This window comes from Stylophora pistillata, chromosome 6 (assembly GCF_964205215.1).
Source record: "Stylophora pistillata chromosome 6, jaStyPist1.2, whole genome shotgun sequence".
NCBI classification, from domain to species: Eukaryota; Metazoa; Cnidaria; class Anthozoa; order Scleractinia; family Pocilloporidae; genus Stylophora; species Stylophora pistillata.
In genome coordinates this window covers 29,638,491-29,663,330 of record NC_142524.1, presented here as the reverse complement: position 1 = coordinate 29,663,330, position 24,840 = coordinate 29,638,491, and the positions used below count along the sequence as shown (strand labels likewise).

General features: G+C 39.2%; 2 protein-coding genes across 5 annotated transcripts in view; one reads left to right on the top strand and one right to left on the bottom strand.

The window, feature by feature from the left end:
* The window catches only part of LOC111340855 (splicing factor 3B subunit 2), a 14,803-nt gene extending 8,554 nt beyond the window's left edge, over window positions 1-6,249 (top strand). For both annotated transcript variants that reach the window (XM_022947771.2, XM_022947770.2), the window contains exons 12-24: window positions 794-844; window positions 966-1,007; window positions 1,157-1,195; window positions 1,297-1,358; window positions 1,708-1,756; window positions 2,733-2,930; window positions 3,254-3,442; window positions 3,773-3,825; window positions 4,094-4,298; window positions 4,660-4,683; window positions 4,823-4,905; window positions 5,256-5,343; window positions 6,002-6,249. In XM_022947771.2, coding sequence (XP_022803506.2) covers window positions 794-844; window positions 966-1,007; window positions 1,157-1,195; window positions 1,297-1,358; window positions 1,708-1,756; window positions 2,733-2,930; window positions 3,254-3,442; window positions 3,773-3,825; window positions 4,094-4,298; window positions 4,660-4,683; window positions 4,823-4,905; window positions 5,256-5,343; window positions 6,002-6,064 — 1,146 coding nt within the window. In that variant the 3' untranslated portion in view covers window positions 6,065-6,249. The remainder of the gene's footprint in view (window positions 1-793; window positions 845-965; window positions 1,008-1,156; window positions 1,196-1,296; window positions 1,359-1,707; window positions 1,757-2,732; window positions 2,931-3,253; window positions 3,443-3,772; window positions 3,826-4,093; window positions 4,299-4,659; window positions 4,684-4,822; window positions 4,906-5,255; window positions 5,344-6,001) is intronic.
* LOC111340856 (calpain-9) lies at window positions 6,143-24,840 on the bottom strand. Of its 3 annotated transcripts, XM_088762776.1 has the most exons (22): window positions 24,682-24,839; window positions 24,291-24,453; window positions 22,444-22,793; window positions 19,608-19,791; window positions 18,593-18,673; window positions 18,286-18,374; window positions 18,051-18,128; window positions 17,060-17,248; window positions 15,887-16,022; window positions 15,155-15,372; window positions 14,173-14,224; window positions 13,655-13,681; window positions 13,263-13,343; window positions 13,029-13,086; window positions 12,384-12,420; window positions 11,777-11,798; window positions 10,696-10,764; window positions 10,336-10,414; window positions 9,487-9,603; window positions 8,354-8,409; window positions 7,462-7,514; window positions 6,143-6,663 (listed from the first exon to the last, which is right to left on the bottom strand). In XM_088762776.1, exons 2-21 carry the CDS (start codon window positions 24,450-24,452, stop codon window positions 7,488-7,490), a joined length of 2,112 nt encoding a protein of 703 aa, XP_088618902.1. In that variant the 5' UTR covers window position 24,453; window positions 24,682-24,839; the 3' UTR covers window positions 6,143-6,663; window positions 7,462-7,487. The 3 variants fall into 3 exon arrangements, with proteins under 3 accessions (XP_088618902.1, XP_088618904.1, XP_022803508.1); XM_088762778.1 differs by lacking the exon at window positions 7,462-7,514 and having other exon boundaries at window positions 24,682-24,840; XM_022947773.2 differs by lacking the exon at window positions 13,655-13,681.

Genomic DNA, 24,840 nt, shown 5'->3' with positions numbered 1-24,840 from the left:
TACAAAAAGTGTTTTTTTTTTTTTTTTTTCCAGAAACACTTCTGATTTTCTGAATATTGTTACCTCTCTGTTCAGTATTTGTGTAACTGGGAGAGTGAGTAAAAGGTATCTCTACTTGCAGGACAAGAGGAGAGAATTCTCAATTATTCCTGCGACTTACAATGCCTTTACATGCAAACTATTAAATATATAGATTCAATGTGTAATTAATGAACAATGTTCTTCTGATCGAGTTGGGGGTTCGAAGCAAAACAATTCTTCACAAATTTAACTCATTTAATTTAACGAAATAACAAGCTACACCAGTACAATAAAAAAAAAACATGGTGGTCTCTTTGACCTCATGGTCAGACTAGTTCCCAGTCCTTGTAAACAAACAACATTACAGCTATTAATGAAGAGAAAATCTTAACTGTTATAACAGGGGCCTCACAATTTATTTTATGAGTTTAGCGATCATAATAATAATCTTTGAAATTGTGTTATTTTTTGGATGTTTTGAAATGAGACCCAAAAGAACTTGTAACTTGCTCTTCTTTCGGAAAATTCAAATGTTTCACAACAGATTTACTTGAGTGGTTATGACTGTTTGACAAAGTTCCTATTCAAAACTTTTAAACACTGGTCCTGCAAGTCTTTTTACCTATGATTGGTATCAGATGAAAGCTTAATGTAGCAATTTGTTTGTTGCCGGTAGAAACTGTATAAAACAGGGAATTTCTTCCCTTGACTTAAATCTGACATTTTTTTTTTTTCAATCTTAACACTTTCCACATGATTTTTTTTTTCTTAGGGCAAAAGAGGTATTGTGAAGCCACCATTTGAGCTGCCAGAGTTTATAAAGGTTTGTGCTGGACAATCCTGTTCTTTATTATCACCAATTTACTGTTTGTTCGTGCATGAAAGGCCAGTAACCGTTCTTTACACTAAATGTTTTCGATAAAATGCATTACTTGCTTTTGCAGAAAACTGGTATTATGGAGATGAGAGAAGCCATGCAAGAAAAGGTGAGCTGTTTTCTTTGCTTTCGCTAAAATCCTTATCCTTCCACGGGTTTATTCTGATTAGCTGCCTCTGATCAATTCTGGTTAGTATTTAGAAATTATTTTGTGAAGGAGTCCTAGAACTGTAGTGTTGACATTTTTTTGCATTGCAGGAAGATCAAAAGACTATGAAAGCAAAGATGCGAGAGAAAGTATGTCATTATTTTGTGTTTCAATTTCGTTTCTTTTATTTGGTTTTGCTTGCACGAGGACTCTTTTTAATCGTGATATTTTGTTTCGCAATGTTTTGTAGGTCAGACCAAAAATGGGCAAGATTGACATTGACTATCAAAAGCTTCATGACGCATTCTTCAAGTGAGTCAAACTTGTTACTCTTTGGCTGCTATAGAATGCAAGCATTTCCTCCTTTTACGGTAAAAGTCCGTCCCGCGGGTCTAAAAAGAATTAGTGCGAATACGCACAGTCAAGAAAATGAGTTAATATGGTGACTCAAAATGACCCAGCCTCACTGTGATTAAGATCATGACGTCACAGTGAAGTTCGCTACCAGTGTCCGAGGGTCGTGGGCTGGATACTTGAACGGGACATACCTTGAATTTGTTAATTTTCGAATAAATATTATTTTCTTGATCTTTCTTTCTAAATCATACAAAATATTTTAAACGAAGATAGGTCATGATTTTTCGTTTTATAAATCTTTCAGGTGGCAAACAAAACCAAAGATGTTCATCCACGGTGAACTTTACTATGAAGTAAGTCTTGGTTGTTATGTACTAAAGAGAGAATTAATTTCTTTGTCTGTAATTGACATTTGTGTCGTAATTTAAAGAAATATCCCCTCTCCAACCTAGTTTATTCAGATACGATGAATATATGAAGTTCATATATTTTGAACTGCGGTTATAGATACGTATGATGCACGATCCTCGCAGTAGAGAGCGCTATTTATGCAATAGCGAAAATCAGACCTGAAAAAAATTAGGCCTGTACGGGATTCGAACCACTGACCTCTGCGATACCAGTGCAGCGCTCTGCTAATTGAGCTAACAAGCCAACTGGGAGCAGGCCGTTAAGTTGATTGTTGAATTAAGTTGAATCAACTTAACGGCCTGCTCCCAGTTGGCTTGTTAGCTCAATTGGTAGAGCGCTGCACTGGTATCGCTGAGGTCAGTGTTTCGAATCTCGTACAGGCCTGATTTTTTTCAGGTCTGATTTTCGCTATTGCATAAATTGCGCTCTCTACTGCGAGGATCGTGCATCATACCTAGTTTATTCACTTACTCTCTCGCAGGAATTGAGAGATGCTGTCGTCGGACCCAGATCGAAGGGTTCGGGTTTGGGTCCTGCGGTCAATGTGTTGTGTTCTTGGTAAAGACACCTAACTCACATTATCCCTCTCTTCCCTAAGGAGTGTAACTGTTGCAGGCAAGTTGTCAAGGAAACCTGACGAAATCCTGGGGGAAGGGGGTGGAGGGTAATCCTGTGATAGACGTTTATCTTATCCAGGGGGGAATAGCAATACAGTGTACTTGGTCCGTTCCACTGAAGCGAGGATAACCTCTGACAGGACGAGCCTTCAGGCTTTCAAACCGAATTTACGTATTTAATGTACGAAAACTTCTCTAAGCGTTGGTTTGAGTTGAACGGTAATGCTAACTACCTGACAAGTTACTACATTCTGTAAGTGTCATTTTAAAACGGTCTTGCTCTGTTTATTTTGTCAATCAGGGAAAAGAATTTGAAACAAGATTGAAAGAAAAGAAGCCAGGAGACCTGTCAGATGACTTAAGAACAGCCCTGGGTATGCCGATTGGCCCCAACAGTAATCTCGTTCCACCGCCCTGGTTAATCGCTATGCAGAGATACGGCCCCCCGCCTTCATATCCCAACCTCAAGATCCCTGGATTGAATGCACCCATACCCGAGGTGAGATGAGATTTGCATTGAATTTTTCTGTTTCACCTTTATGGGGTGATACTGGTCGTTTTCAAATGAAGCCCCTTTCAATTCACGTTTCTTTTAGGGATAGTGTACTTGTCGCAAAAACAAAGAGTCGCCCGAGTTCTTTTTTTGTGAATTGAAGATAAGCACTGTTTTCCATATTTTAAATTCAATGTAGTTTAAGGTAAAACAATTATATGGGAAGTTAACCTTTTTCCGGTTGTAAATTAGATAGGAAGAACTGACTAATAAGAAAAAGCTGTTGAAACGCTCTAAATTGATTAGCCTGATTATGCTTTGGGTTCCAGGGTGCCTCCTTTGGTTATCACGCGGGAGGCTGGGGCAAGCCTCCAGTGGATGAACAAGGGAAGCCTTTGTATGGTGACGTGTTCGGTATACAGTCGCACGAGGCCCCGACGATGGAAGAAGACGAGCAAATTGAAAGTCAACCCTGGGGTGAATTAGAATCCGAGTCCGAGGAGGAGTCCGAATCCGAGGTACGTTTATTGGTTATTTTTTTTTTGTGAAAGCTGTGGCAGGATGGGAGGGCAGGAGAATTTCTGCATTTCTATCTGCCTCCTATTGTCTCGCAACGTGCCTTTGGAGCTTTGCATTACGGCCCGAGAACGTGCGACAACAGAACGCATTGGCTAAAATAGCACTGGTTTAACTTTTTCTTTTTGTCAAACGAGTTTCTATTACAATGGGTGATATCCTTAACCAAAATGATATATAAGGAGAGAGTTTTTATTCGACCATATGTCCTTTGTACAAGTAAGTTGCACAGGTAAAACAAAAAAACCTAAGATTATGAATCTGTGTTGTAGGAGGAATCGGAGGAAGAAGAAGATCAAACGGGTCTCATTACACCGGCGGACACGTAAGTTACTCATTGTGGTTAAATCATCTTTGAATCACACACAAAGGTCACGAGAAAATGGAAAATGATCACCAAGGATAGAAACCCTTGATTGTTAAAACAAATTCTCCTTGTCAACACCTTAGGAAATGCATGGAAATTAGTAGGGAGAATATACATGCTGATGTTGCAGTGTGAAGGGTTAAGACGCTTGAGTCCACAGTAAATATATAAGGGGGGAAATGGAGAATTAAGTTGCACTGATGGTTGTGCCTGGTTTCTTGTGCAGTGGTTTAATCACACCGAGTGGTCTGACCTCCATACCAGCTGGCATGGAGACACCGGACATGATTGAACTGCGAAAGAGGAAGAACATCGAGGAGGCCATGGAGAGTGGTGCTGAACAACATCCGCTGTACACAGTACTGCCTGAGAAGAGAGTCAACGTGGGCGCCGCCATGATGGGATCTGCGCATGTGTACGACATGGCGACGGTAAGCTTCGCTAAGCGATTTAGTAACTCGGAGAAAGATGAGAACGGAATAAAGGAAAATGTAAGATATCTTTGGGGGTTCGTATCCCTTCCAGAAAGTTTGCAGGGTTACAAACTGAGATAGATCAGAGAAAATATCAACTGGAGATCGAAAGTAGTCCGAGATGATGTTGGTGTTGCTTTTCTTTGCCATGTGATTGGTCCAGGAAACCCGCGCCTCCTCGATCAATCTGATTCAAAACGAAAACCAACCGTGACTTGGTCACTCGCATATAGCCCAGTATTGTAATGATTGCTAAATACTCATCGACAGAAACAAGAATGTTGGACTCAACATGTGTTTTTTTTTTCTTCTTATGCAGGCAGCCGCAGGAGGTCCCAGAAAAGTAAGTTGGATTAGCCTTAATTAAATGACAGTTTTTGTGCTTGTGAGACCCTGAATCAGTATTCGTAGCTGTATGCTTTTTCCGCGTATTTTGATCGTGAAATTTGTCCCGAAACTAATTCATGTTTTTACTTCTTCAGGCTGGTGCACCTCTCACCGAAGGCGTCGAGGTAGCACTGGACCCGAGTGAACTGGAGTTAGATCCAGCTGCCATGCAAGCCAGGTTAGTTTCTATTGTTGTTGATGTTTTCCTGAAACATAAATTGACACTTGCACTCCAGAGATCTGAGAGCTGTTTCTCCCCACCGGTGATGATTTATTTCTTTGTGAGCCTGTACAGAGAATTTATTGATATATCAAGGACACATCTCGATACATCAATGGGCCATATCAATTTTCGCTCTGGGAGTAACTGTCATAAAAACGCTCACCCTAAGATGCGTGTTTTCCACTGGAACAAACCCTTGCACCTTTTACTTTCCTCTTAGAACCAGTTTGTAATGAACTCACCTAGTCTTTTTATTGTTTTCCTTTGAGTCGCGCTTAAATTTTTAAATTCGTTGGTTTATTTAGATACGAAGAACAACTCAAAGAACGTGAGAGTCAACTGCAGAAAGAGGATCTCAGTGACATGGTTGCAGAACACGCCGCCAAACAGAAGGTACCATGCCTGGATAGAAAAATGAATTCTTACTTAACGGACTCGCTATCTACAAAGCGAGACTCTCTTGTCGCGTAGCAAGTGAAATGACCTTAAAACACTCTGCTTCTCCGTAATTTTCTTTGGAGTTTAGATGTGATCAACTTCTTTTGTCTCACGAGGTCGATGTTTGGCAATTATTTAACCTTTTGACCTCCAAAACTGCGACTGCCATCTTATTTCTCCTTACAATATCACCGCTTTATCACACACACTAAGGTAACGAGAAAACAGGATGTGATCACCCTCTAGAAAAACTCTCTATTGTTAGAGAACACTATGGAGAAGATGCATACTAATCCAAGCTGTTAGGCAGTGAGCACGTTATAGACACGCAGATTCAATAAGTTGATTCATTGATCTTGCGCCCATTTTCGGCAACGAAGTTTCAAAAAATAATCATGTATTGGCTTGTTTTCCTATTCTCTGTTCTGTGATTGGTATAGAAACTCTCGCTCATCTCTCGACCAATCAGATACAAAACTAAAGCTAATTGCGGCGTGGTCGCTCTTGTTACTGGTGAGATTTTTCAGTAGCTCCCTCACGTTTTTTCCCGTTGGCTGCTACGCGGGTATTTTTACTTTGTAAGTTGAAATTATTCTTTTTCCTTCATTCGCAGAAACGTAAGAAGGCCACAGACAGTGGGAAATCCGCGAAGAAATACAAAGAATTCAAGTTCTGAGAACAAGAATTTCAACATTCGTCTTTCCAAAGATATTGCGTCCTTTCTATCTGTACAGTACTGGTAAACGCGCCAAACTTGTGGTTTAAGACCTTTATTACCCATGCTTTTCTTTTTTAACCTTGTTTAATGGTTACAAACTCGACTAGTTTAATTAAAAGATTAAGAAAAAAGAAGGCGATGAATCTTTCTTTCACACCTTGGTGCTAACAGTTAATTGGCACATACCACTCACTGGCATATCTCTGCTTTTCCCTGACCCTCTTAAACTAGCTTTACTTTTTATGGTTAAATTATCAAATTCATTGACGCTTACCTTAGATTTTGGATAGTTTAAAATACTCGAAACACACCCCCGGAAATAAGTTTGCGTAATGGTCACTCTGGGAATTTGTCACACTATGAAATTAATGTCGTTGCGTGACAAATCTGTTAAGTACTGACTAAGCTTACAAAATGTAGGTTATAGATAAATGACAAAGACATGAAGGTTCCTAACTAAGCTAACTGTTTTCTCATTTGAGGTAATCCACGCTTTCGACTGCCTCCAGTGCAATACTCTTTCAGCAAAACTAGCAAGTAATAACTGCGGTCATAAACTGAAAAGAAAACAAAATTGGTATTAGTTGATCGAAAGAGTGAATTGCACCCGTGGTACCAGCTATTCTTTTTTTCTCATGTTAAAATACAGAGCTCGAGGTGTCTCTGGCTGGAAACACAAATGCGCCGAGCGAATGATGGGGAACCGTGGCGAGTCGCCTATATTTGTCTATCAAGTCATCTGTTGAATGCTTTGTTCTGATTGGCTGATATTTCTGAAAAATTCCTTTAAGGTACTCTGCGTGAAAATGGGCCATAAATGTGATTACTCTTTTACCTTGATTCATTCATTTCTCAATTTGTTTCGATAATCATGAGAAATTTTTTTGCGGTTTCCAAAATGAACAAGCAGGGGCGTGGCTTTGCCCGTTATCACGACAATGGCGAACACAAGTTTTGAATTCGTCGGAGAGGGTTACGAAACTCTAACAAATGTATAATCTAAACAAAGTAGGGAGGCTTGTATGGTTTTCTTCTATTTGTTCTTTTTTTTTTTTGTTTGGGGGGAGGTTAAAGAGAAACGCCCATTTCATTGAGTCGTACGGAAAATGGCTGTTTTGTTGTCTGAATGTGACCAACGCTTCTCTTTCACCACCCACCTCGGCACATTACTTACAGTTAACGGCACAACTAAATAATGCTTCCTAAATGCATAATACCTACCCAAATTAAACGATACTTATTATTGCCTAACTGCATCAGCAATGTTAAATTCAACCGTTTAAAACTGTGAATATTACTGCATGCTCTTATTAGCTTCAGATTAACGTTAGCAAAGCTCTTTAAGTTTTCGTTACCAAGCAGTTATTTAGTCTTGATCAGATTACATGGTGAGGCAGGTACGTAGGAACTGAAAATGAAAATAGATATCACGTATGATGAATGATAAATGTAAGCAATAGTGAAATAATGGAGAGATTTGGCACCGCGTTTACCTGAAACGTGAACGGCAAGAGTGACCACGCGGCCACGTTTTTCCCGCCATTTTCTCACGTTTGCCTGTTGCGCTTTGCCATTTCTACGTGAAAGTAACCTGTTTCACGTTTGCCGTGTACGTAAGATTTTCTTCCTTTTTTCTCTCGCAGAGTAGAAGTTAATTGCCGGAAAACTGGGGCATCAAAACTCTAGGCTATTCCTTGTAAGTCATATGCGGGCTCCTTTAAATTCACCAGGACGCGAGCTTACCAGAAGCTAAAGCATTAAGGTTCACGCTATGTTAAGTGAAACGTGAAAGGACAAGCTTACAGTTTCCGTTTCACGTAAACGTGGTGCTAAAGTGTTAAAGAGATAACCCAATGTTCGGGTAACTCTAAAAGTTAAAAAAAAAAATTATCAAGTAGATCTTGTGCAATCTAATTCAACCTTCTTCCTCGTTAGCCCTTTCATCCCTAAGAGTGACTGGCTTATTATTTCACCTTATTACCCTAGAAAGAAATGCGAAGATCATTTTCCTTGTCGGCCGTGACTAAATTCAGAGAAGACCTGAAAAGCGATGACTTGACAGCGTAAACAACTGCTGTTCAAGTGCGGATGAAGGCGGTCCTGGTAAGGACTGTTGTCTGTAAATGGTGACTAACATTTCGATAAACAAACGCGAGTCACGACTTGACTCTGATGATGACTTATTGTCAGGTTCTCGAAACGTCCGTCACTTTTACCGATAAGAGTCCGTCTCTATCCCTTTCTTACCTCATCAACGGTAAAGGTGGCTTTGCCCGTACGGTCTGCATGTTTGTCAAAGTCATCTAAGGAACGAAAACCACGATTAACACATGCACATGCGCCAGGCACATCCTGAAAGAACTTGTCCCGGTTGTTCCATGGTATCCCCTCCCCACCTTCCTGGCAGTTCACTAGTACAAATTTAAACTATTCGGCAGCAGATCGAGTGGCAGCATCTGGGGTTCGGGGTTCCGGAGCCCCCCCCTCCCCCCCTCAGTCCTTTGGGTATTATTACTACTTGTCTGAAACCAAAGTTTTTTCCGGCGAGAGGATGGCATATCACAACTCAAATTAGGTATGAGGGTCAAGTCTGTATTCGAGCCAAGTGACCCATCCAGCCAGAACTTAATATTCCCCCCCCCCCCCAAGATGGGACGTTAGTCCATTTCACGAGGCTTCCCTGGCAATTTGCGGCACCCATTTATAACCTAGGTGTAGGGAGAGGCACTGTGAAAGTAACTCTAACCCAAACTTCTCGTCCCAGAGTCCAGCGCACAGACCACTAGGCGACCGCGCCTCCCGATCAACTGAAATATCTTAAGTTTTGTTACCTTGAAACATTTCTTAGCTTGTTTAGACTCTAGTTTTTTAAAAATGGGATTCTTTGCTTTCTGAAACATAGTGGTGGACATTTAGATTACCACTTCGCGGTTTGGTAAATATGTACCGATATTTACCTCCAATTCAATGAATAATTGTCAAATATTTTAATGAAATTCCTAAGCAATGGTAGCAAACAAACACAGGTTTGACTTCTTCAAAATAAATATATCTTATTAACCAAGCGCGAGGGCCATACTGCGAGAATATTGGCCCGAGGTCTTGACAGTGCGGACCGAGCGCAGCGAGGTCCGTACAAAAAAGACCAAGGGCCGAAGTTCTTCCAGTACGGTCCCGAGCAAGCTTGGTTAATAAGAGATTTATTACACGACTGAAGTTCAAAGGGACACAAGTGTGGTATCATTCGGGACCATTCGGGACAGTGCCCGGTCCAATACTTAGAGAATATTGGACCGGCAATAGAGCATTTTGATTGGTTGATTTTAGTTATTGGCCCTCTGACTGCCCGAGTCGTGTAATAAAAGAAAATATCGGCGTACCTTTAATTGAGTAAATACGGGAGACAATCTGTATGAAGTCATCAAAACACAAGGTTCCCTTCTTGTTGTTAAAGCGGGCAGAGATGGCGTTCAACGTGGCTTGGCTGAGACTGATACCTGACGAGAAATGGGAAATCATACTCCTCGTTAAGGACATGAAAAAAAGAAAAAGGCAAATAAGAGCCAGTAATATAGCTCTCACTTATTACGTGGGCTATAATTGGTCGTTTTCTCGGTCCGTACTGTAAGGTACGGATACAGCTTCGCGCTCGGTCCGTAAATCCGAGCGCAAAAAGGTCGGTCCGTAACTAAAAGTACACATCTCAAACTCAGTTGGTAAGAAGTATTAGTTTCCATGCACTGCACAATGGCTTCTACAGAACGAATCTTTCTGTCTAAACAAGCGAGCAGGGACCCCGTTTAAGAAATCACGGTAACTTTGCGGACCCGAAGCCAATATAAGTATTGATATGAAGGGAAAGTAGAGTGGGGTCAATACTTGTTCGTTCTGTTTTCTTTCCTAGAACATTAATTCCTTCAATTTCAAAAGTATTTTAAATAAGCTTGATTGCCTGCCGCTGGTAAGGAAATGAGCCCGCGCTCTTTCCCGCGAACTCGGAAGGATCGAAGACTGGACCCGAGAAAAGCACAGAAATCGAACCGAGAAACTTATCTTAGCCCCGATTGGCTAGTTTGAGTAATTTGAATTTGCTTTAATGTCAATTGATCAGAATGTGCCTTACATAATGAACCATGCAATTCACTCACAAATGGAGATAATTCAATTAGCCTTTTTCCTCCAACACTGACATGTTGGTTTAGAAACAAAATATAAAGAGAAGTTTTTACCTTGCTTGAAAAGGGCTAATCGCAGCTCGCACATGTCCATGGAACCACTGCCGTCTGCGTCGAATTGAGTGAAGACTGTCTGCAAAATACGAGCAACATCTTGGTCAAACTGAAGTACGAAAAACTTGTTCAGGTAAAGAATTCCACTTGGATTTCCTTGTTCTATTTAGGCGTGAAAAGAACTAGACTACAACGTTCATTTCATCTCCCCTCAACGTGGCTCTGCACCGATGGTGCGGATGCTTTCGTTATCTTTCCTTAACGATTAATATTGATATGCTAATTGCGATTCATCGATAAAAAAAATGGGGGAGGATATTTCGACAAACGCATATTGTGATAATCTCTGAATTTACTCACCAACAGAGATTTAATCAGTGCCCATACTTCCTTGAATTCGTCATAGCCCAGCTTTCCAGTCTTGTCTTCCTATTCATTGTTAAGTAATACAATTCTGCCCGACCAAATCAATTCACAGTGATCACGATCCCTCCAACACCCCAATTATCGTCATCATTATCACCATCATCATCCTATTCCCCCCACTGACAAAACGCAAGGGAGGTAGGGGTAGCGGAGAAGGGAGGAGGGGAGAGGGGAGAGGGGGGAGGGAGGAGGGGGAGGGGAGAGGGGTAGGGAAGGAGAGAGGGGTAGGGGGTAGGGGGAGGGGAGAGGGGTAGGGGAGAGAACGCGATTGGTCTATCAATAGCAGGCATCCCAACTAAGGAGGAGACTGGTAATGCTCCTAGTTTCGTTACCATGGAAACCAGATTATCCTTAACAGCCTAAAATCAGCAGGAAATTCGCTACACTGTTCTCTACATTTCCTAAGGTGCTGACAAGGAGAATTCGTTTAGAAATCAAGAACGTATTGACACGATGACCATTTCCTTTATTCTCATGATCTTAAAGTTTAATTCAGGGGTGACAGTGACGAATCCAGGGGGAGGGTGCAGGGGTCCGGACCCCCCTATCAGACCTGACGCTTACAACTGTGAGACTGAAATTCTTACATCCGCAGGATCGTATAACACTTTTTAACTGACTGATTTTTTTAATTAATTAATCCAAGTAAATGGTAAGCGGCCAAGGAATTATAACGTGCAACCGCGACTGGTGGGAGGAGGCGTGGGGGGTGTGGGGGAGAAGTAATTTGCCTCAAAAGAGTCCAACGGTCCTTTCTGAACCAAAGTTTGGACCCCCCCCAATCAAAAACTCCTGGATCCGCCCCTGGGTGATGTTGTAAGGAAAAGTCATATTAGTCATTCTTCGGGGTAAAAGAGTTTATAGTTTCAGACGGCACGCATCACCTGTCTAACGTAAAGACTCAACCTATTTGATAATCAAGTTCTTACGAAATGATAGGAAAAGATTCGGGTTATAATCTTCCAAAAGCTTTCAACTGATAAATAATATAAAGTGACACAGAACAAGAGGATACATCCTTAAAATCAATAATACTCCTGGGGTGAAAAAAAAAATCAATTCATCAATCAATTGAATCAGTTTTGATAAAACTCAATTTGACACTGTCGAGAAATCAATAAAGATGAACATAACTGGTAGTGCAAATAATTCATTGCGATCATGCTATCACTGAATATCATTAACAATGTTCCCATTCAATCTTGTGGCTGAATGCACTCCCAGCTCCGTGTTTTTCTCTCGAAATCGAGTTAGAGGCACAAATAGAAATACAGTCCAGCAGTGCTAATTCAAATTGGGAATAAAATAAATAAAGAAATCAACGGGAATTTAGCAGTAGACATCCAACTAGGCGTCTCTTCTTGTTCAATGTTTCCAGGTCGAATTGGAATTTGAAATGTTAGTTTTTGCGAGAGGAAAAGCGAAGGACCCGTAGAAACAACCCTCGAATCAAGGACGAGAAACAACAATAAACTCAATCCACATGTGAAGCCAGGTCCAGAAATTGAACCTGGGCTGAAATGATGGTAGGCGATCGCTTTCACCACTGCACCATCCCTGCTCCCTTAAACAAACAAAAATATAAAAAAACCACCTATATTACCACCCCCTTTTGATCTTACCTGCATGCTTCTATACTGAATTCCCTGCCAAACATAACTGGATAAAAAAAGTAAAGAAAATATCTCTTTTGAGCCTTAACCCTGTACAAACTAAGATAAATATGTATCTTCTTCACACTGTACTATTTACATCTTCTATAGTAATGAAAAGGAGTAATAATAAAATAAGCAAAACCTTTATTCACTAATAATCACTAAAAAGTATTTACAAAAATTATGATAAAAATTGGCCCGCTTCGTTTAATAATAATGATAGCAATTATTTACAATTTTAAACCATATATCTAATTATTTAAAATTTTTTTAAAATAATTAAAATTAATGTTCACGATGGAGGACTGATTACAATATAAGAGAGAAGAAGGAAAAAATAATAATAATAATAACAATATTTTAACAGGGAGCCCACTTCACCAAGAGGGGCTCTTCAGTGAGGCCCTGCATATTTTACAAATGAATTACAATTAAAAAAAAAAAAAAAAATTGATTAGAATAGAAACTTACTTTAACTTGACAATGCATGTTTACCTAAAATGCATGTTTAAGCTTAGATTTAAGATAACAAAATTCAGCGGCGTCACGTAAATCTTGACTTAAAGAGTTTCAGACTACGACGCTCTGATACGTAAAACGTTCCAAACGTACCCTTCTTTGTTGCTGTTGTAAGAATCTGTTGCAGCTCAAACGCGTCAATCTCTCTGTCCTAAAGAAACACACACACACACACAAAAAAAGCGTTTTTCAGAAGATCTCTTTTTTTACTGAATCTGGACCACAGGAGTCCACTGACTCCCCCAAATGATCAAATTTACATTTCTCTCTAAACTTGGCACTACAATTTGGCGTTAAATCTGAGAAGTTTTCTATCAGTAAACATACCTCTCCAGCCAGCTTCTGGAACAGCGCCTTAAATGAGGCATCCGCTGCTTCATCCTCTTCAGAAGTTCGGTTGGATCTATACTGTAAGGAATATCGATCATCAAAAAATAAATAAATAAATAAATAAATAAATAAATGCGAGCTTCTGATAGAAACGAAGGGCGTAAAAAGAATTTGTCAAAATATTCCTCGTCTTCGCAAAAAAAAAGAAGTGATTTTCCCTTGAGTTCTGGTTAATTCACGTACACAGCTTCCCTATCTTTAATTGATAAATTCTTGCACTGCTATCATTTTTGTTTTCTGGGGTGTGTTAATGTACACCTCATTTTCTCCAATTATTTAAGTTGAATTACTTTTTTTCAGAAAAGATCAAACTGTACATTTGTACTCACAGTATTTTCTGATACGTATTTTATGCCCTTTTCAGGAATATTTGCCGAGTGAAAGAAAGAAAGTAAGTAAGTAAAGTACAATCAGTGAGCTCAACTTAACCACCATAATTACAGCAAAAACCAAAGTAACCACACCGGAAAAACCGAATAAAGGAAAATACCTTTGAATTTGTTCTACCTCACTCCGTAGTACAGAAAACTCGCGCCGTTCTCTCCACCATTCAGACACAAACTAAAACCAATCGCGATCTCGCCACCCGCGCTTTTTCCTGCGCTTTGGCAGTTACCGTGATTTAACTGTGCGTTTTCATCGGCTAATGATGTTAATCTTTGCTCCGGGTGTGATGACTCTGGTTTGGGTTTGGGACATTCAATTAAAAAACAACACTAACCTGGTCTCTGTACATTATGCCAAGGTATATATCAAGCACTTAAAAATTACTTGGAGCATTTTATAACATTAAAGAGTGCTATGATGATTAAAGTATGAAAAATGTAAACAGACATAAGGCACTTACGCTAGCTTTGCGTTCATCCCTGGACTGAATAGTTGTCTTCACATCAACTTGCCTGAGATAAAGAAATAAAATAATAACTAATTCTCCTCAGTCTAAAATAAGCGCTAAGGAATGGGCGCTTCACTGAAACAGCAAAAAGTGTACTATACCGTTATTATTTTAAACAGAAGAACAAGGGCGAAAAAAGGCGACTTCCTGATTTCCTGGGAAGATGCGATCGCTAATTTGGCGACCTGTGCTCAAAGGTAACGTAGTAAGCTTTAATATTTTTAATGCTTTGTGTATTTAGTCTTAACCCTTTGCACCCTAACATTGGTATGCATATTCTCTGCTCTGTTCTCCAGACATTTCCAATTGTACTGACGCGGAGAATTTGTTTAACAATCGGGAGCTTCTTTGGTTAGCGACCATTTCCTTTATTCTTGTGACATGATGTCGAATTCAGTGGGGATTTTTCAAGGAGAAATTTAGAAGCTAGTCACTCTCAAAAGCTAAAGGGTTTATTCTGAGTGAATAAACATTTACACACATCATTACAAGAAAAAAAAAAAGATAATTTTTCCCAAACCCTCCGCTTTAAAAGGGAAAGCATCGGGGAGGAGGAGGCTTTTACCATTACTTCCTTTATTAGTTACTGTAATTTCACGCCACAAGAGCTCACTTCGATTGAGCGTCGTAAAACCAAAACCAAAGTAATCACAACAGCCAATCAGAGGAAAGGAACTTATTACTTATTGCTTTTAATGAGAATTAAAAGTATGAGTAAGCAGCTTGCTCAAAGCGCGGGAAAACGAGTGTGATCAAGTCGCGGTGGGTTTTGGGTTTGAATCTAATTGGTTGCGGAAATGAAGGCACGAGTTCTCTGGACCAATCACAAAGCGTGAACAAGCAAAGCGAGAGTAATCCTTGACCTAAAATTTCCACACTTTACAGTGTTCGAGCAAAGAGCGCATTAGTGAGCACTTAGCGAAGAGCGACATACCCTGTCTTGACAGGTTTTTCGGAGTAGATTCGTACAATGAAGTCACCATTGTGGCCAGGCTCAAACGTGGTTGGAATAACAAGATAGGAGCCAGGATCAAGTGTGTACCGTCCGGTAACTTCACGGCTGTTGATAAATACTGGAGACCGGGCAGTGGAGGCATGGTAAGCAAAAAAGTCTCGATCGGCCCTCCCACCTTTCAAATCATCGTCTGTGATCTGGTAAAACAACAACAACAACAACAAAATATAGTATTTTTATATTCACAGTCAGTCATCTATTACTATACAGTAATAAGTTAATAGTCCAGTTTACAGTTGCGTCCTCGGTTGCCAAGCCTGTGAACTGGAGTGAGGCTAAGGGTGACCTTCTTATGATACAAACATTGCTGCTTTTCAAATGAAATTTACTTTGTTATCATGCTAACTAGATACAGGTCTTGTAGTGTCCAGGCCTCCAAGACCACGCCCAAGGCCCAAGGTGACGTTTAGTCCAGTATTTATTATGCACGGTAAAGTGAGAACGCTGTGTGAGACAAAGTAGGATAACGAACAACTAAGCGAGCTGTAAGCGAACTGTAAGCGAACTGTATAAGCGAACTCCAGAACGTTACAGGTCTCTATCAAAACAAGGTCACCTTCAGCCTCGCTCCAAATCAAAGGCTTGGCAACTAAGTACACAACTGTAAAATGGCCTATTGTGAGATCCTGGATGACCAGTTAGTACATTTACCTTGTAAATTGAGAAGCCAATAGTCAACATGGGCTTTCCTTCCTCTGCCTTCAATTTACGACGTTTGGTCTGCATAAGTGCCACCGTCAAGGAGCATTTATCATCAGCATCATCATCAGTGTCTTCCAGATCAACCCTTAAAATGGTGAAATGTAGGACCAAGTTGCTCAGTATCTGCACAACTGCACACTGACCCCCCCTCCCCTAACTCAAAATTAACTTGAACTTGTTATCATTTGACTGTTGTCTGGTTAGGGGAGGGGAGGGCAGTCAGATACTGACATTAACCCAAAAGGTATATAGGATTCTAAACAGTGAATGAAAACTACATTGGGGATACAACCTCTTTAAATTTAAATCTGGAAATTTCACCCTTTACACTTTAACATCAATATGCAAGTTCTCCATACTGTGCTCAACACATTACCAATGTTACTTGCTAGGAGAATTTGTCTAACAACCAAGAACTTCTTGAGTTTGCAATAATTTCATTCATTCTCATGACTTAAGTGTTTAATTTAAGGTTGACACTCTTGGGGCAAATTAGACGTCTATCATTCTTAGGACTCAAAGGTTGATTATTACATAACAAACCTCTCCACCTTATAAACGCCTTATTTTGATTCACCACCAAGGCTGTGCTCTAAGAAAAATTGAAGGGAGCCCAGTGCTCTGAAACTGTGAAATCCAGGGTACCCAGCATATGCTTTTTATGAAAAATTAAGATTCCTGAGTCGCCCATAAGCAAAAGTAAGGCACCAGGGCCACTGGGCACTGCTGGACCACAGCCCTGACTACTTTCAATTATTGATTTTTGATGGTTTTAAGGTTTTCTGTATTTAACCAAAACCAAGGGTTCTGTTGACCAGGATCCTTAAACATTTTTACAGCAAATATAAAACCACATCTGGATATACCGGTAACAAGAACAGTGAATGAATTGAAAATATTCTGAACATGTTTCTCTTAGGAAAAAATCACATCATCTTTACTGTAGACACTCTCAACCGGCATATCAGTCGATATGTCGGTTGAGAGTCAGTTGTTACTTGAGTGATATTTCAGTCAACACTAGGTCGACACTTGGTCAATTGTTGGTCAACACTTGGTCGATAGTCAGTTGATATATCAGTCCAGAGTACCAACAGTAAACATGATCCAAAAAATTTATACCTGAACTGAGGATTTAGGGCAAATGTATTGAGAAAGTTGCGACAGCCGCCAGCGGAGGATCCCCGAATCCATGAACCTTTCTCGACCCTTCCTTCCCAACCATGGTCACCAGTACTTTTAGCACTGTCTGGGCCCAAGTGGCAAATTTCCAGTTTGTGAAAATATCTGGTGAAATCATCAAAAGACATCCTGTACAGAAGAAAAAAAGTAAACAGTGAGGGAGAGGTTAATTACTAAAACAAGAGCCACATCCAGCCAGAACTTGTAACCATCACTACTGTTGCATGAAGCCATGAATACTCTTTCATCTCAGGTTGTACCCTTGCATTTCATCATCACAGCTCTAGGGTCAGAAAATTATGCTAAAAATTTTAAGAATTATCCTTATGACAATGTTCTTGCACTTTTTCAGGAACCCAATTCAAGGACTTTCAAGGACATTTTCCATCATTTTCAAGGACCTTGACTCTCAAATTCAAGGACCTTTTGCATTAAAATAACAGGAGCTAACAGAAATAAGACGTGTCAATCATAATCAGATGCAGGATTTGAAAGAAAAACTCGTTTTCGCAATCTGTGCGAGAAACTTACACTTTTAGCTCCGAAAACTAAAGAAAACTTTGACTTTGATTCATCTGCACTTATTGTCAAGGACTTTTCAGAAATTTTCAAGGACCTGAGAATAAATTCAAGGGTTTTCAAGTCCTTGAAAACAAAAAACTAAATTCAAGGAGTGGGGGAACCCTATTATCAACGTCAGCACTCAAAACATGACCTTACACCAAATATAATGCTCATAATTTTTCATGGTTCTCGATTTTATAATTCAAAATTATAGCTTTTTTACAGCCCCTCCAATAAGGAGTTACATGGTGATCACTTCTTTGAGTTTAAGGGGTTAAAGGTCTTGAATTCATGATCAAGTATTCCACTAAAAAGTGTCAGAGTCTACATCAGAATTGATAAGGAGTCCTAAGCATCAAGTACTTACCAAAATTCACCATCATCTGCAAAATTCAGATTCATTTGCCTTTTTTCTGATTCAGACAGCCCCTTCCACTGGCTGGATCTACAAGACAGAAAATAAAAAAATTTATCATATGACCTTTATGGTCCTGATTTCTGCAGCACTACAAGAACACAAATGAATACTTGTAAACAACAACAACAACAACAACAAACCTTTATTTCATCTCGAATTTAAAAAAGAAAAAAGGAGTACTTACTTATCGCCCCAATCTCCTTCCCATTCTCTCTCATTACCCCAGGGATTCCTCACACGGACCAACCTCACATCTCGACCATGGTAATTGACCTGTAAGAACAAAAAAATTAATAATTTCAATAACATAATAATAACTAAACATGAGCAGCTTTGTATGCTTAAGAAATGTCTAACTGTAATTAATTAATAATTCAGTAGTTTCTAGAGTGAATCAAGTCCCTTTGCAACACTCAATCATTTGTGATGTGTTTAAGTACACAGCTGTACATAAATAATATGCAATAAGATTGTTGTTGAATAAAACTTACAGTGGTTGCTTTAGTCACGGAATACGCATGACCTTTGACCAATCCCATTTCACCTTTAGCTTCTATCTGATTGGGTGCAGCCTATAGAAACAAAAAATATTAAAATAATTTGCAGCCAACTGTTAGCCTGATACACTTGAAAGAATGCTGAATGTTTACACCAATAAACCACATTACATTGTGGATCAGAGGTTTGTACACTGAATTGATAACAGTAAAGTGGGAAAATGGGTCTCCCAGAAGTAGGCATGATTTGAATTAAGCTACCTTCATAGTAAGGCATATAGTAAGTGGCATTATATACTGCTGGAGAGATATCATGTAGTGTAAAAAATTTTTTCCTGGAGAAAGAGGCTTTTTTGCATGTCACATGCATGGAATGAGGGAAAAAATCCAGAGTTGCAGTGAAGAATCCAACCTCAGACCTTTAAGGACAAGAGTACTCAGAAATTTATCTTTGTCCCATGCTTTCTACAAGAAAAAATAAACTGTTCTCCATTTTTTTTTTTCTCTGTCAACACACAAAAACGTTCCTCTGCATTTGCAACTTTTCCCACCCCTCCCCTGTTGGGTGCAATCCCTTGTCTGACTTAAATAAGGGTGTTTCTTCAAACAGGCTTTTGAGGTCTTGAGCAATGCATGAAGTGTTAAAATTTTCCCTATTTAGCCTTTCAAAAAGAGCATCTTTCAGAACCAAAAGCCTTCAAAAGAGCAAGAGCCATGACCATGTACAAATAATGCGTGGTACTAATTTCTAATTCTAGATATCCTCTCAAAAAAACATTTTAGACTTCATGGTGATGAGCTTGATAAATTCCTATCCATAACTGAAATTTTTTAGGGAAAACAAAAGAAAGAATTCTGTCTTTTTTTTAGCTTGTCATGGCACACCCTTTCCCCAAACATCCCATGATGTTCTCCGAAAGCAGAAAACATCCTTGCTGATCGAATGAGAAACTTCTCAAATATACATTTCTTGTATATTAAATTTTATTAAATAAATGATCATGCTCACAGTGATTGAGCAGCCCATGAGATCACCGCGTCTTAAGCCCTTTTCAATGACTTTCCATATTTCTTCCCTCTCAGCCTCACTCTTAATTTTCTTAAAATCAAAGTCCTCTCCCAGACCACCAGTGAAGTCTTCCATAGCTTCAATTGTTTGACCTCCCTTGAGAGCTTCATAGGAACCTTGAAGCCTAATGAAAAAAGTCAAAAGACATCACTGAAAAGTCTGTCAGAGATTCTATGTATGTAAAAAAAAAAGTCTGTTTATAAGCCAAGTGGCCCATCAGGCTAGTGCTCAAATCTGGTTTCTATAGCATGAAGCGACTAGGAGTATTTCTCCTCCCTCCCTGGATGGGATGCTAATCCATTGCACGGCTACCCCGAAGCAATAAATTTGCCGGTAGCCATTTAAACACCTGGGTGAAGAGAGGCACTGTGACATAAAATATCAAGCAGACAAGTGATATCAATTAGGGGATTATTAGTTGATCTTTCAAGCATTTTCAGCGGTCCTTCATCCCAACCATGTACCAACTAGCAAACAACACTGTCAGTGTGAAAATTTGATTGATCAAGCCTGCCTAGTATCACTCAATCTTTTTTTTAATAGTTTTTATAGTTTCATTTTTTCTTTATTTTATAGTTTCTGATACAATTGTAATTATTTATTATATTCCTGTAAGTATTTATCATAACAGTATATCATTGTAAAATATTATGCAATTCACCCTCTTGGCTGCAATGTAATACTTGTTATTATTAAAAACTGGATCATTGGATAATGCAATTAAAGACTTTTTATTGGCTTAGCCATTATGGTATATGAGCCAATATACCATAATCTAAAATCTGTACATTGTAACATCCGGTCTCTTCTTACAAAATAAAGTCAAGAAGATTTGTCTAATATCTTGGGGGTGTTTTTTTTTAATAAAACAATTATTCCACTCACGCTTGTTGGATATGAGATGATTATAGCCAACTCGGCATTATGTGCCTTGTTGGCTATCTATCATCTCATATCCAATGCATACTCATGGAATAATTGTTAATTAAACTATCAAACACACACAAACGACACATATCAAATTCTTGTAACTAACATCATAGGAATTGTACAGCAGGCAGTAAATATATCTTATTAACCAAGCACGAGGGCCGTACTGAGAGAATATCGGCCCAAGGTCTTGACAGTATGGACCGAGCACAGCTCGGTCCATAGACCGAGGGCCGATATTCTTCCAGTACAGTCCCAAGCAAGCTTGGTTAATAAGAGATTTATTATACGACTGAAGTTCAAAGGGACACAAGTGCTGTATCATTTGGGACCATTCGGGACAGTGCCCGGTCCAATACTGAGAGAATATTGACCGGCAATAGAGCATTTTGATTGGTTGATTTTAGTTATTGGCCCTCTGACTGCCCGAGTCATGTAATAAGAAGAATTATGCTAGGACCAAAATATTACCATCTGACAGGGTAGATTGCTACATACACTGTATATCATCTAAAGACATTTCAATCTTAAATGTTGTCATTCCATACGACCCCAACTACTCTGATACAAAGTTAAAAGACAATTGATTAACCATCTCACATACAGGGGGTTGCTATAATGTGAGCCTGCGAGCCCGAGCCTTTTATGATGAGCAGGAGCCGTTGCCGGAGCCATTTTTGCGAGCCCTGGGAAAATAACATCCAAATCTGGACATGATGCCTTTTTATGGTCATGATCCCAGGCGTTCCTTGTTTAAACAGCGGAAACTGAGAATGAGAGTGCGACAACTTGTCTTATCGTTTGCATGCTTGCTGATTGTACACAACACAACTTTCGAAATGTTGTGTTTTGGGAAGGTCACACAGCAAAGATTCCTGTCTTATATGCTGTTCTCAGATACAAATACGTTACAGTCAAATTTAATTCAGACGAATTTAATTCAAGGTCGCACAAGCAATTAAATTCAACAATAGCGTGGCGTCTAAAATGAATTAAATTCGTCTGGTAAATTAAATTCATCCTTGATGTTTTATCGTTTTATCCGTTTTGGTAAGACGGATAAAATATCGATAACGCATCTTCAGTTTTAGCGTCGCACTTAGTGTTGCGTCGAATGAAATGCATACATTTTCTTAATGTATTTCAATTGATTTCAAAATGACACCTCTGACCAGAGGCACTGCATTTGGGAAGAGAATTAAATTCGATCGTATTGATTTCAACGCATAAAACCACGCCACACCACGATTTACGTCAACGGAACGACGAATTTAATGGAATTTAATGGAATTAAATTCGTCTGAATTAAATTTGACTGTAGCACAACATATAAACTAGGCCTTACTTAATATATTATTTAAGGTATTCCTCCAAGCTAAATTGACGAAATTTGGACAGTTTTCAAGCAGTTTCATTACAAAGATGTATTTGAGTTGGCAAAGTCACTTAACCATTATTCCTTCAATACAAAACTCCTATTGCATGTCTTTTGGGAATTGGATTTTTTCCAAACTTTGCAAGTTGGCTAATTCAACAATAAATTTTAATTTGCGAGAAAACAAAAGCATACCAATAAGGTCCATTTACATGTAGCCTCCAGGAACACCTTACCCTTTACACCCCCCTAACGTCAGTATGAATATTCTCCAAAGTATTCTGCATACATTCTTTGGGTGTTCATAAGGAGAAATTTTTTAATGATCAACAGCACCTTAAGTTGGTGATCATTTTCTTTATTCTTGTGACCTTTATGAGTTATTCAGGAATGAAGTCCAAAGAAGAAATCAGATGCTAGTTAATGAGTTAACAATAATTTATTTGTACATATTTAGAGAAGTACACTTACTTGGCATATGCTTTCTCTAACAAGGCACACCAAAACTCGTTCTTCTCCTTGGAGTGCATAAACACCAGTTTCTTCCTGTAAGTTGGCAGACGGTCATCAATGATAACCTCCTCCCAATGGCCATCTTGCCAAATATTGAACTGAAAAGCACCACAGTAGCCAGGGCTACCAAACTTGTCATATTTGTCCAATCGAATGACCTTGTTCATCAATTTTTCCTCTCCTGTTAAGGAGGCAATGGCTGCCAACAACCAACAATCTCCCAGCATACCTTGATTGATATCAAGACGGGATGCTCCGCCCACCACAAATTCTGCCTTTTCGCTTGATCCTTGGGCGTCCAACAGTTCCTTAAAGATAAATTAAAAATTTTATGAATTCTACAAAGAAGCACTAACTGATGCCATAATACAACTACTACCAAATATAAATTCCATTAAATTATTATAGGTCAGTGTTGTGATATTTTAGCACCAAGCTGACATTTGATATATACTTAACACATTGAGTTAGGCAGAGCCAATTTTTTGCATCTTCTAATTAAGTCCTTATTCAGGAGAATTTTCCATTATTTCTACCCAATGTCTGTAGGAAAGGGTTATGGGAGTTGTATTAGTGCTAATATTCTTAACAAAGAGCCATATGCTTCAGGTGAAAGTCTTTTTAACCATCATGACTTACTTTTGATCGAAAATAATTGAGGTTGACGAGGTTTAAAATTAGTCTGATGGTTAAATTTTCATGACTGATCTTTTAATTCCTTCTCTCGCTTAAAAAATTACATTTCAGTTGTTCCGAAATCTAAGGATCGACAAGATTTCCTTCCCTTGTTGTATGACAGATTACACCATTAAGATCTCAAAACTAAAAGCACCAAATGAAAATAAACACAAGTGTTTTTTCGAGTAAGTAATTGAAGGATGGATATATAATAACTGCACAACAAAAAGGCACAAAGAAGGCTTTTTTCGACAGTTCACAAAGGATTTTCTGGATAATAAATTTCCAAGATTGAATTCGATTTACAAACAAAACATGCTAATTTCATGTTAATGAAATTTCACTTGAGGTAATTTGCATTTTTCCTTGCACGCGGGTAAAGAGAATCGTATCATAAACAATACGAGGCAATGATTCAAACTCCAGGAGGTTGGCATTTAACAAACAAATGTAGCACCGTGAGTTTTAATGAGCCTCACAAAAACACCGAGGTTGCCAAAAGAATCTCACAGTGGATGGAGTACGAGAATTTGGTTCTTAACGTAAATTCTTTGATTAAAAAAAAAAAACCAAGAATATTGCTTTCACGAGCCGAGTGTTCCAGAACATTCTCTATAGAGCTGTTCACTTAATATGCTTTGCTAACATAGCTGATCGATTAAACTCAAATGTCGTGTTTCGTTAACTTTTTCCCTGGTGTCGTTGTGGAATTTTCTCTCTTGGGACGCAAATGGAGCTATATTATTATGCGAATTCAAAATAACTTCGCCGACCGCACAAAAAATTATCTTGTTTTTCATACATTTAACTTTTATGAAATAAATAGCGTGCATATAAGTTTAACAGAAATTTCTCCTGAGAGACTGCTTGAAAAACCATGGGAAACCTTTAGCTAGCTGAATACCCAGCCAGAACATCAAGAGTGAAAGTTCAGCAAGCCACGCTGCAAATATCATTAGTATTGTACAAGTCGGACAAGCTAAGATCCACCATGAGGCTCTCCAATATATTAAAGCCTCGCTGATCAAAATAAGCTTGAAATGACAAACAAAAGTGTTAACACTCTCCAGGACCAGATTAAACCGTAGATACTGAGACAAGAAATTGAACAAGCTCTGCCATAGTACCTGAGGTCGAAGCCATTCGAACGACTGACCACCAGGCAACACTCGTTTCTTGAAGACTTTGCTATCGATCGCAGGAAACTCTGGATCTTCAAAAAGAGTGCCTCTTTCCCTGCACCGACGCTTGATCTCCCCAAGATCTTCGTACCACTGTTTGTAAGGCATCCTGTAACGAAATGTGCACAATCAGTGTCAGACCTGAACTTAGAAGAGCAAATGTAAATGTTCTCGAACGAACGATCGCTTGTAATGAGACTTTGTTTGCAATGAACAACGCCTTTACGAAACGACTCATCCAGTCACGTAGTCACGTATGTTAGTTTGCCCCTGTAACAACATGACAGCTATGGCACTGTCTCAGGTTGCGTACAAAGTGGCTAAAGGATCACCGTACCTGTTTGATGAAGTTGTTACAGATCGAAACTAAGTGGATATATCGCTGTGAACTATTCAGAAAGCCAAACCGTACACCACCTTGTTCCCAGCCGCAGGGAAAGTATCTTGCGCATGCACTGAAGCACAAAGGAATTTTTTTTTTATGTGAGCCCCTCCT

Bases quoted from the DNA above. Each gene is read 5' to 3' on its own strand.
- LOC111340856 (XM_088762778.1), bottom strand. From the start codon at position 24,452: ATGCCTTACAAACAGTGGTACGAAGATCTTGGGGAGATCAAGCGTCGG. The intron at 11,799-12,383 runs GTAAGATCAAAA...TTTTCACCCCAG, and splicing joins TTCAGTATAGAAGCATGCAG to GAGTATTATTGATTTTAAGG. The intron at 10,415-10,695 runs GTGAGTAAATTC...CGTATTTTGCAG, and splicing joins CACTGATTAAATCTCTGTTG to ACAGTCTTCACTCAATTCGA.